The sequence below is a fragment of the Pseudorca crassidens genome, chromosome 3, assembly GCF_039906515.1.
Source record: "Pseudorca crassidens isolate mPseCra1 chromosome 3, mPseCra1.hap1, whole genome shotgun sequence".
Lineage (NCBI taxonomy): Eukaryota > Metazoa > Chordata > Mammalia > Artiodactyla > Delphinidae > Pseudorca > Pseudorca crassidens.
Window position 1 is genome coordinate 136,948,597 of NC_090298.1, and position 12,109 is coordinate 136,960,705.

The following is a 12,109-nucleotide window of genomic DNA, read 5'->3' on the forward strand; positions in this document are numbered from 1 at the left end:
CCAGTCTGAGCCCACAGGAAGCTCTGCAGAGGCTGCCATTCCCTGGATTCTCCTTCCCGGGCTCTGGGCAAGTGATCAAGAGCTCCACCACCACCAGATTGGGCACCCGGGCACATGGCCAACAAGCACAGTCATGAGCTACCTGGGGTCCGGCAGGCCTGGCTCCAGGTCACCAGTGATGCTGTTCACATCCTTCCCGGGCCACAGTTACCTCATCTCTCACCTCAGAGCTCCCCTCACTCAACCAGGGAAGGGAAAGACCCACAGAAATTCTTGTTAGTGTCCCCCTCAGCTGGTGGAGCAAGGGGAGGGCTGGAAGGAAAGGAGGAGGGCCCAGGCAGGGGAATGCTGTGGACTGAATATTTGTGTGCCCCAAAATTCACATGTTGAAGCCTAAACCCAAAGTGATGGTATTAGAATGTGGCGCCTTTGGGAGGTGATTAGGGTGGAGTCCTCATGAATGAGATTAGTGCCTTTAAAAGAAGTCAAGAGAGAGATGATTTCCCTCTCCAAAATGTGAGGACAGGGAGAGAAGATGGCAGTCTGCAACCCTCACCAGAATCCGACCACGCCGACACCCTGATCTCGGATTTCCAGCCTCCAGAACTGTAAGGAATAAGTGTCTGTTGTTTAAGCCACCCTAGTCTCTGGCTTTTTGTTATAGCAGCCCCCATCGACTAAGACAAAGAGGATGGGAAGGGTCCTGGCACCTCTGAAAGTTGTGACGGGGTCCAGCCTCTAAATCACTGGTGGGCATGGGAACCAAGGGCCGGGGGGATGGCGGAGGCCACATAGTGGTCCCCCTTTCCCCACTGAACAAATTGGTCCCCAGTTTGTAAATGGGGAGCTGGGCATGGGACAACTCAGGACACTCCACAGGCCTATGGTGTGATGGATCACCTCCTCCGCAGACTTGGGTCCAATCAAACGCACAGAGGCAACACACATGCACTGTAGAAAATATGAAAACAAGGCAAAGCAGAAAGACAGGAAAATCACCCTTAATTCCACCATGCAGAAGCTGTCCCTCTAATATTTGGTTTATTTACTCCTGGATGATGATGAGCATTTAAAAGAGTGCAATTATCCCAAATGAACAATTTTATACTCTGATGCCTCAGTGTTATTATAAAAGAAACATGTTTAATATTATTAAAATGCTTTATAAACGTATGTTTAAATGCCTACAAATATTTCATCCAATAGAGAGGTTTAAACATTTAAAAGCACAAAGTCACATGTCATGAGTGAATTCAGAGCCCACACGTACCCATGGACAATCCTGACCAGGGCTGCCTCTGGTACCAGGATAAGTACCACGGAGAGCGCTGGTGCACCTAAGCAGGGCTGGGAACACTGCCAGGTTGGTCTGAAAGCCTGAAAGGCAGACTGTTCTTTTCAGGAAGTGCACATTTAGCATTTCTGAACCACTGTGATCCTGGGTTTCCGTTCTCCACCCGCCAGCATGTCCCAAGCTGGTACCATGTGCCAGGAGCCTGGGATGTGAGGATAACTGAGTTGGACACTTAGATGACTCACCCGAGGGGTAAAGGATGGCTCAAGGTCACACAATGAGGAGGGAGGACCCAGGGCTTAAACTCCCATGCCCAGCCCATGCGCTGTCCCTGTTGCTAGGCCTGCCTGCCAGTTCTCGACTATGCAGCAAAACATGGGGCATCACAGGGCCTCTGCACTCTGGATAAGCACCGTGGCACATGTTTCTGAAACAGTCCTTCTGAATTCATGAAAACTTAGGGTGGGCGTTGCTTCCCCAAGACACTGCCGGTGAATGTGAGACACGTGAAGGACTCTTCCCTGACAAGACACACTGACGCAGGAGCCATCCTGACCCAGCTGGATCTGCACCCCGCCCATGACCCTGACCCTGGCTCAGGCAAGGAGGGCAAGGTGAGCCCACAAGCCTGGCCTGCAGGGTAGAGGCACCTGGGGGGACCCTCTGTGCTTGGCCTGACCCTGCCTCCAGGGTATCCAGGGCATACACTGTGTGGCCACAGGGTGCACCTGTCTGAGAGCAGATCTGAGCCCTGTCCCCACACCCTGGACAGGGCAGGTGATGAAGCAGGCTCAGGAACAGCCATCATCAGTTCAATCAGTCCTTCCCTCTCTCCCACCATCACCCAGTCTCCTGCGGAGCCGTGTGTGTTAATCGGGTCTTTTGTTTTCTGGATTCTGATGCTTCAACTTCCGGGCCTTGCTGACCCTGGGGGCACCATCCCTCCCAGGGTTAGCCAGTTCCTAGAAATAGTAAACAACTCATCCACAAGTGCAATTTTCAAGTGCAAACCAATCAATCCAGAGCGCACAGAGCCACCTCCTTCATCAGGGCTCCTAAATTCCAGGCCACCATCCTCCATCCTAATCACTCCAGGGCCAGTCAGGTACCAGACAACTAGGGGCAGCCCCTATGGCCCAGAGCGCACTGAAATTATTCACAGCAGCCAAACCTAAGCCTGCTTACCTTGCCTTGTCATTCCTTTCTGCAGAAACTGAAGTTCCTGCCGCCCTCCGCTCTCCAACTGATCCTGATGCTTCCCTGTGTGCCCGACAGCCCCCCCCGCCCCCCTGCCACGGTGTGGTGTGGCCCCTCCCTTTGGGATTTGTGAGGAACACACTATCTTGTCAATGGCAATTGTCTTGATCTGTTGGCCCTACTGTACCTCAACTTTTCTACTGACACATTATATTTTAAAACATCATGCTCCTCTCATCCACCCTCCCCAGCCGTCCTCATCATGCTCCCGCCCAATGAGGTCCCCCCGCCTGAAGCACTGGTCCCACGTCTCTCCACCCTTTGAGATTTGGCTGGGGCCGCTGACCAGAAAGCCTCTCTGAGCTCCCGACAGGCCCCTCCCCAACCCGTTCCTCACCACCATGTCATGGCTGCCTCGTCACGTTCGTGGCCAACCCCCACAGACAGCGAGGTCTGATGGAGGCAGAGGGAGCCTGACACATGGATGGATGGATGGATATGAAGCTGAGGTGACTAATCAGCCTAATCCTCAGGTCCGCTGCCCACATCTATGTCCAAGAGCAACGAGCTCACCTCTCCCCTCTCAGCCAAACACGCCTGCCCACAACTCCTGATTCCATGAGAAAGCTGTGTGCCCACTGGCCCTCATCCCTCTCCACTTGATCTCACCAACACATGCACTCTGCACCCTTCACACCCCATTGTGGGAACCCAGGCAGACAATGAAAAAGCCATCCAACTGAGGGGCGGGCAGTGGAGTTGGCTCGTCTGTAGTTTTGTTCCTTCTCCCCAGGTCATCTCTGCGGATGGAATACAGATACATTGTTCCGTCTCTGGGAAATGGTGGGTATAGGAAACTGTGAGTAAGCAGGGATATAATCCAGTGCTGGAGGCCAAGAGGGGAGAATGCGCTTGGGATGACCCACTGTGGACATGAGGACCCCAGGCAGAGCCTGAGTGCTGTGTGACCCCCTGCCAGGGGTCTTGCAATGGGGGCAGAGAGGGACGGAAAGGGACAGCTGAGCTTGGCAAAGCCCTGGTCCCTGAGATGACCTGCTATTTCTCCAACCTGCCTAGACTTTCCCCCTGCTCCCTTCTGCCTCTCCTCTCTCCTGGGCCCTGTGGCTGTTCTTGCAGGAAAGGGAGAGACAAAGGATGATTGCTTTCCAAATATAAGATTACATTGCAATAAGAAACTCATAGAGGCAGAGGATTCTGATAGGCCCCCCGGGAGGTGCCCTTCCCGTCCTCCTCTCTCCCCCTTCCCATCCTCCTCTCTCCCTTTGCCCCTCCAGCCCCACTCCACACACACACCAGGAATCCCTCACCTAGGTCAGCTTTCTACCTATGCTCCTTGTGCACGAGGGCAGGCTGAGCTAAGCCCCATCTCCACCCCCTCAATCAGCACAAGACTGTTTTTTAATACATAAAATGATGGGGTTTTTACTGGGCTAAATGAACTAAGGGTCCTACCACCAAAAAGAGTGAAAGGTCGTCACTGAGTCAGTGTTTTCTGTGAGAAAGGGTACTTTGGCCACATCTGCCCACCTTCCTCACCAGACCCCACGCCCACCCCCAACCCCGCCCAGGAGAAGTGGGCCAATCAGCTGGCGGTCAGGCACTCTTTGGCCCACATTTTGTAGTGGTCAGTGGTCCTGTGGGTGAAGACCAGCCACACACACCCCTGGGCGAGCACACTGTGCAGGGTCTGCTCCCACTCCTTCTCTCCACCCAGGGCTGGACTTGGAGGGGCAGACCGGGGAAGGAGGCCATGCTGAGCTAGTCTCATTCATCAGTTTAGCACTTACTGGGCTCCCCACTGGGGTTATAGCAAATGTTTGGGGGCCCCGTTCCCTCCCTCGAGCTCCTGTGGGGAGCAGGGCTACGAGGTCAGTTCTGGCATTACTAAGTCCCTGGAGTATTTCTAACAACATTTCATTTCCAACTTCTGACAGTTCATTAAGTCTAGGGGCACAGCTAAATCACCCGGGGCATCTCTTAAAAATACCATTTCCCATGTCTTCTAAGAAACATACGCATGAATGTTCATTAGCAGCACTATTCACAAACACCAAGAGGTGGAAAAAACCCAAATGTCCATCAAACGATAAACAAATGTGGTCTATCCATACAGTGGAATGTTATTTGGCCCCAAAAAGGAATGAAGCACTGATATCTGCTCCAACACAGATGAACCTTGAAGTTATTATGCTAAGTGAAAAAGGCCAGACACAAAAGGCACATATTGTATCATTCCACTTACATGAAATTCCAAAATAAGCAAACCCATAGACAGAGAAAGCAGATTAGTGGTTGCCAGGAGCTGGAGAGAGGAGAGAAATGGGGAGCCACTGCTTAATGAAGTCTCTCTTTGGCGTGATGAAAAGTTTTGGAAACTAGATAGTGGTGATGGTTGCACAACATTGTGAAGGTACTAAAAGCCACTGAAAGTGGTTAAAGTGATGAATTTTAAGTTATGTGAACTTTACCATAATTTTACAAATAAAGAACCAAACAAAACAATTCTCAGTCCTCATCCCCAATCAAAATCTTCAGGGTGGACCTGGAAATCCATAACTTTAAGGAGCTCTGCCAGGGCTTCTAAAATAAAGCAGAATTTAAGACCTGCGGTGTAGGAACCTCAGGCTCAGGGGGTTTGGGTGCCTTTCTAGGCCTGACTCTGGGGGACATGTGCTGGAGTCCTCTCCTGGGCCTCACTGGGTGCTGCTGTGTCTGCGTGTCTTCCCTGGGCTGAATCCTCCTGGATTAGGCTTAGGCTCACCTGCATAAGCCAGCCCCCTAGCAAGTGCTTGGCGGAGGAGTGGGAGTGCGATTTCATCTGAACCAATGAGAATCAGGCCCGAGTCTGGACTGGAAGGAGAAGCCCTTTGTTCTGCTGCTTTGGAAGTAGGAGGTGGGAAGGTGGGAAGAGGGCCTGGGGCAGCAGGAAGGCGCTGGTGGGTGGCCATCCAGCTACCTCCAGGGACAAGTCTGCCCACCAGGGACCAAACACCAAGGCGCCAGAGGATAGAAAGGCCAAGCCTGATGTTGGGCCTGAGGATCCCGTGGTCACCAGAATGTTGGCCAATATTGGCCTCAAGAGGAGGTGACCCAGTCACCCATAGTGTGCAGGGGGAGATGGAAGGCTGCTGGAACCCTGAAACTGGTCCTCAGAGGAGGGGATTCCTGCAGTGGGGCTTGAAGCACATTGAGGAACTCTGAGACACCAGGTTCCCTCCCGTAGAAGAAAGAGTGCACGGGGCAGAAGCTGTGGAGGGTGGGGTTGTTAGAAATGAGGAAGGGGTCCCCTGAGAAGACCCCTGGCCCCACTCCGAGGGCCCTGCAGGGCCTGTCCCTGGAGATCTGTGCATGTCACAGTGCCTGCCCTCTGCCCCAACTCACCTTGCCAGGTGCACACATGGTCCCATCCAGGGGAGGCCCCTTCTTCGTCTTGCAAAAGTAAGGGTTGTCAGGGTGGCTGCACCACAGCTGCTTGCAAGGGTCAAAGGTCCGGAACTAGAAGAGAGCACCAGCAGCTAGCCAGGCCACCTCCCACTTCAGGGACCCTTCAGGGGTGCCGCCCTGTCGCCCAGGGTCCTCTTGCACTGCTGCAGAGCCAGAAATGACTTGTCCACCCATGACAGGCCTGTGTGGTGCCCTGAGCTCTGTGTGATTCTGGGGCTGTGAGGACCTCGAGCAGACAGTACGGTGCTTCACATCTTTGCAGGCTGCTCGGCCTCCCTGGCCTCCAGACCTTGGTGGCTGCACCTCTCACGGAGCCTGGACAGAAAGCTGGGCACAAGTGTGCTTGGCATGAAGGCTTGGTGGCCTTCCTCTGGCCCAGGCAGGAGGGGCGGTCATTGCAGGGTCCCATGAGCACCCGCTGTTCACCTGCTGAACACTCCACTGCCTCAATCCCTCCTAAAGCCATGTCTGGGCCAGCCAGGAGGGCACTGGGTGCAGACTGGGGAAAGACCAGTGGGTATGGAGGGAGAGGCTGCTGTTTTGGAGGGCTGCTCCACTCTGTGCCAGGGAGCCACCCAACACCAGCCGCCTCCCAGGAAGCCAGGCCGATCTGGGGCAGACTCCCCCCGCCCAGCCCTTGGAGGTGTCGTGGGCTCCGACACTCACCGCGGTACACATCATGTAGCCAAGGCCGAAGTCAAAGCGGCACTGTTCGTTCATGGAGTAGTGCAGCCCCGGGAGCTGGGGCAGTGCTGGCCAGTCGTGGGTGAAGGGGTCATCCCGCAGGCAGTCATAGGAGCTGGGAGGGGACACATGGGTGCCACAAGCTGCCTTCAACAGGACTGGCCATCCAGCCCAGGAGGCAACTGAGGCCCCTCATGGAGCCTCGGGGGTGGGCCTGCCTGCACACCCCAGCCCTAGGCTGTGCTGCCTCAGTTTCCCTGCTGCACCTGTTTTCTTTGGCATAAGCTACCCAGGACCAGGCGTCCATTAAAGGTGCAGCTGTCATAACCACTTTCCATCCAAAACCTAGCCCCTAACAATGGGATACCCCCGTCCCGTACTGCTGTCCCCCTCTCCCCTTCCCTGCACCTCAGGCTGGAGGCGCTGAGACCGGCACTTCGGGTTCGTCTTTGGGAGATACAGGTGGTACTCACTGCAGGTAGCGGCTCAGCTCCTGCTGGCTGCAGCGGGACCAGTGGAAGCGATGGAAGGCTGCCTGCACCAGGGGCGCCATGATGCTGCCCAACCGCACCTCATCACCGCAGCGGTTGCCCTGCCCATCATGCTCCATGCCCAGCCTGTGCGGGAAGACAAGGCAGCCTCACTGGACCCTCACCTGGCCGCACTCACCTGTCAGCTCCACCCCACCTTAATGCTCAGAGGGCACCCCTAACCTCCCCGAGCTGCCCCCCCACCTTAGTTGGCTTGGTCTGCCCTGAGCAAGGTGGTACCCATTTGCTACCAGCTAACTTTAAAGCCAGGGGCACTCTGAGGTGACAGCATCCAGCAGCAGCCCCCTCAGGTATCCTGTCCCCAAGGCAGAGCACTGTTACATGAGAATGCAGTGGAGGCAGAGGCAGCCACAGCCCTCTCTACACACCCAGCGGCATGCACACCCAGGCGGAGTAACTTCCCCAACTCCAGCTCTGTGCTCCTGGGGAAGGCTCCCTCAGAGCCTCAGTTACACATCTGTAAAATGGGGTAAGAAGAACCCCCCCCACCCTGCCCAGGTGCTTGAATGGCATGATGGGTGGAAAGCCCCCAGCTCCTGCCTGGGGCCTTCAGCAGAAAGTGGGCCTCCAGCTCGTCCTGTGCAGCACGGAGGCAGGACATCCCATCCCAAGGGCTTTTCATACAGGGCCTGTCCCTCTCAGGGCACAGAGGAGAAGTGGGGCCCTTTGAACCCCGACCTTACTCAGACAACAAGGATGGTGAGTCCACTTACACGTGGCCAGTCTCGTGGGCCACCACGAACGCTGAGGAGAAGCCGTCCTCGTGGTTCAGGGTGCAGCTGCGGACAGGGTGGCACATCCCAGTGACAGGAGCATAGCCTGGAAGGGGACAAAGGGTGGCTCCAGGTCCCAGGCTCAGAGCCCTGCCCAAATCTGGGGGCCCTGACCCCAACACCCCCAGAGCGAATGAGCAGAGCCAACTGCCCCCGTGGCTGGCACGGCTCAGGAGACGACCTGTCCCCTCCCCCAGGGCAGCGGGCCTCGGCCCTGCCCGTCTGTGGCCACACCGCAGCAAGCTCAGTTTCCCGAGCCCAGGTCTCACCTGCTAAGGCTTTCTGCCACCTCCTTCCCGCTATTCCCTTTCAGGCCACCTCCCGCGCTCCTCCCCCCGCTTGGCTGGGTGGCCTTCTGGCCCCTGGGTAGCACATTGTCTCCACACCCGCCCCTGGTGCTGCAGGAACCCTGGCCCCGGTGCCCGGCACCATACCCTGAGCCCACTCCCTCGGGACCTTCCCTGGCTCCCTCGTGGTCCATAGGTCCTTCTCTGGGTCCTCAACTGGATGGATTTCCATAGTGCACAGAAGGCTACAGTGAGGGTGGCCCTGAGCTGTTCAGGAGCAGGTCAGGCAAGGACAGCCAAGGTGCTACGCTGCCCTGCTGAGTCATGCAGAGGGGACTGGCTGCGTGGATTGGGGGGCAGACAAGCCACAGACGACGGGGCCCTCGGAGCCCTTGGCCCGGCAACTCTGCACTCTGACTGAGGAGCTTATGAGCCACATTCCTGCTGAGGGGTCCAGGGGTCTGTCCCGGGCAAGATGGAGAATGGGGAGGAGCAGCTGCAGCAGGCCAACCCCCGACACGAGATGCCACGGGCCCTCCAGCAGCCCTGTGGGCCCACCCCACCCCTTCAAGGGCTTCTGAAGAGCCACTGAATTCACAGGTAACAGTAAGGAGACACAGTGGGTTTTGCCAGCCCAATTAGAGTGTGTGGTCCAAGGGAGAAGTCGGGAATGGAGCCCGACAGGGAATGAGGGCAGGGCTGAGGAATGAGCCTGAACCACCCAGGCAGGAAGGCCAGGAAGGCCTCCCTGTGGCATGGCTGGTTCGTGGAAGAATGACCCCCCTTGACTAGGCTGAGCCTGATCATGGGGTGTCTTAAGATGTCCCCAGGGAAGCCTTACAAGACAACATTCTCACCCACAGGGATGGGGAGGGTGATGGGAGTACATGATGACCCCACCCAAAATGGAGGAAATCCAGAGAACAGGGCCTAGCCACTTGCCCCTGGACAAGATACAGAAGTACATACAGACCTTTGTGTGCCAGAGGGGGCCTCTGTTTAGAAGGCTGGGCGTCCTAGTGGCCCACCAAGTGAGAAGCCAGCCTGTCCTCTGATAAATGGAATATTTATAAATGGAATATTTCCCGCCATATTAATAAACAAAGGATGTCACAGTCACCAATGATTGCAGCCCTCCAACATGAACTGGTGAGGCCTGAGGAAACTCAGGGCTGAAAAGAATACCTGCCATCTAGCAGCCATCAGACTGCAGCCACTCCCTGCTGTGAGCGCTGTGGAAACTCAGGACGTGAAAATACTGGCCCCAGATAGCTGAGGTGCATATCAAAGGAATGACTTCAGTGAGTCCAGACTCTTGCATCTTCCCATACACAGAAAAGCGCTAAATTCCTTACCTTGAGATATCTGGTTCTCTTTATTTAACAACAATCTTTTGATGTTCCCAATTACCTGCTCTTTGTTGCAAAACTCCTCTATATCCTAGCTCCTCCCCTCGCCTCCTTGGAGCAGTTTCTCAGAGTTTTCTGAAACGCTGTCCTCCCGGGCTGCAGTCCTCATTTTGCCCCCAATAAAACTTAACTCGCAACTCTCACGTTGTGAATATATTCCTTTTTAAGTCAACACCCCCGACTCAGTCTCACTCTTCTGAGACCCCACAGGGAGGTCCCAGGCAACGTGCTCCCAGAGAAAAGCACAGAAGGGAAGGAAGTGTGACGGGGGAGTGCTGGTTTTCGACTTGTCTGTAAAAGCATCGTATTGTCTTTTTCCCTTCTAATAAACAGGAAAATCTATGTCGTAAAGCATTTTCTGCTCTGTAGATTTTGAGATGATTGTTCTCCAATCAGCGCCAGAGCAAACCTTTGTGGTCTTCTCTTTGTCCTTTGCATGCAAAGCTTGCACATGAATATGTGCCTCAGTATGAGTATTTCTCATTCACCTACATTAGCATTACATGAACTTTTAGGATCTGAAGACTTGAAAATGCATCTGTATTATTTGCTTTATATCCTTCCCTCTTATTTTATTCTGCTGTTATTTTCTTTCTGGAAATCTTTTTAGATAGATATTGTATTTCCTGGATTAAGCCTCTACATCAACTTTTCTCTCATATTTTAATCTTTTTGGATCCGTTGACTTTTTTTTTTTTTTTGCAGTACGTGGGCCTCTCACTGTTGTGGCGTCTCCCGTTGCGGAGCACAGGTTCCTGACGCGCAGGCTCAGAGGCCATGGCTCACGGGTCCAGCCGCTCCGTGGCATGTGGGATCTTCCCAGACCGGGGCACGAACCCGTGTCCCCTGCATCGGCAGGCGGACTCTCAACCACTGCGCCACCAGGGAAGCCTGATCCGTAGACTTTTTATTTCAGCTTTTGAATTTTCTATTTTACCCACTGAGAAATGGAATATTGCCTGCCACAAAGGATGTCACAGTAATCAGCGATTGCAGCCACCACCAGTGAGCTGGTGAACCCTGAGGCAAAGAATACCTGCCTTCTAGCAGCCATCAGACTTCAGCCAATCCCCACGGTGAGCCCTGAGGAAACTCTGGATATGAAAACACAGGATACTGGCTCCAGATAGCTGAGGTGCATATCAAAGGAATGACTTCAGTGAGCCCAGACTCTTGCATTTTCCCATACACAGAAAGCAGTAAATGCCTTAACTTGAGGTTTCTAGTATTCTTTAATTAACAGTAATCTTTTGTTCTTATTACCTGCCCTTTGTTGCAAAACTCCTGTGTATCCTAGCTACCCCCTCGCCTCCTCGAAACAGTTCTCTCAGGGTTACTTGAGATGCTGCCTCCCGGGCTTGAAGTCCTAAAAATTTCTGTGACTCAGCCTTTAGGTTGGGCATTTAATTTTTTAGTCGACACCGTCAAATCTTTAATTTAATGAAAACCCTTTGTTCTCTAATTCTTCCTTGCAACCTGTTCTGGGTTTACAGATGTAGTTCCTCATTCTGGGGATATTACTTTATAAACTGTGCTTTTCCCTTCTTTAAATTATCTGTTTCCTCCGGCGTCAGTTTTATAATTTTATTTTGCATCTTGGTCCATCCTTTTCATCCTATCGTTTTTTTCATGTCTGGTAATCCTTGGCTATCCTTTCACATTTTTAAATGAAGAATGAGGTCACTTAATACAAAGGTTGTATTGGTTTCTCTCCTATGGAACAATTCTGCTCCCTATTAGAGCTCTCACTTGGACCAAGGGCAGACAGGGTGCTCTGTCTGTCAGCTGGCCACACTGGTGTAGGGCTTGAAGGGGAGCTAGCAGCCCCCTCCCAGTGGGGAGGCACCCACACCAACTAGGAGCCGTATTCTGTGCTTGGTGGGATCTGGGGTCACAATCTCTGTTCCCACCTGCTTCCCACTGTGGTGCTGATCTGCATGGCAAAGGGGGCAACAGTAGTGCCTCAGAGGTGTTCTGTTAACATGAACTAATCCTAGCTCTGATCAGGGGTCACTTAAGAAGTCTTTCTATTTACGTGAATATGACAAGTGGTTGGCAGAGAGAAGCTGCAGGTTAAGACAGCAGAGCGGTGCATATGAAATAAGTCATGGAAGAAAGTGCTGGAAGGAATCAGCACCTATATCAGATAAATATGCTTATTTTTATAAAAAGAATCACTGGGGCTTCCCTGATGGCACAGTGGTTCAGAGTCCGCCTGCCAATGCAGGACACACAGGTTCGTGCCCCGGTCCGGGAGGATCCCACATGCCGCAGAGCAGCTGGGCCCGTGAGCCATGGCCGCTGGGCCTGCGTGTCCGGAGCCTGTGCTCCGCAACGGGAGAGGCCACAACAGTGAGAGGCCCATGTACCGAAAAAAAAAAAAAAAAAAAAAAGATCACTGGAATGATCAACTAGAAACTAATAAAAATGACTATCTGTAGAGGATGGG

The 12,109-nt window shown here is 53.6% G+C and overlaps 1 protein-coding gene across 2 annotated transcripts in view; it reads right to left on the minus strand.

The window, feature by feature from the left end:
• The window catches only part of ADAMTS2 (ADAM metallopeptidase with thrombospondin type 1 motif 2), a 246,476-nt gene that overhangs the window by 37,809 nt on the left and 196,558 nt on the right, over window positions 1-12,109 (minus strand). For both annotated transcript variants that reach the window (XM_067732549.1, XM_067732550.1), the window contains 4 exons: window positions 7,905-8,010; window positions 7,114-7,257; window positions 6,623-6,755; window positions 5,894-6,007 (listed from right to left, as the gene is read on the minus strand). In XM_067732549.1, the coding sequence (XP_067588650.1) occupies window positions 5,894-6,007; window positions 6,623-6,755; window positions 7,114-7,257; window positions 7,905-8,010 (497 nt within the window). The remainder of the gene's footprint in view (window positions 1-5,893; window positions 6,008-6,622; window positions 6,756-7,113; window positions 7,258-7,904; window positions 8,011-12,109) is intronic.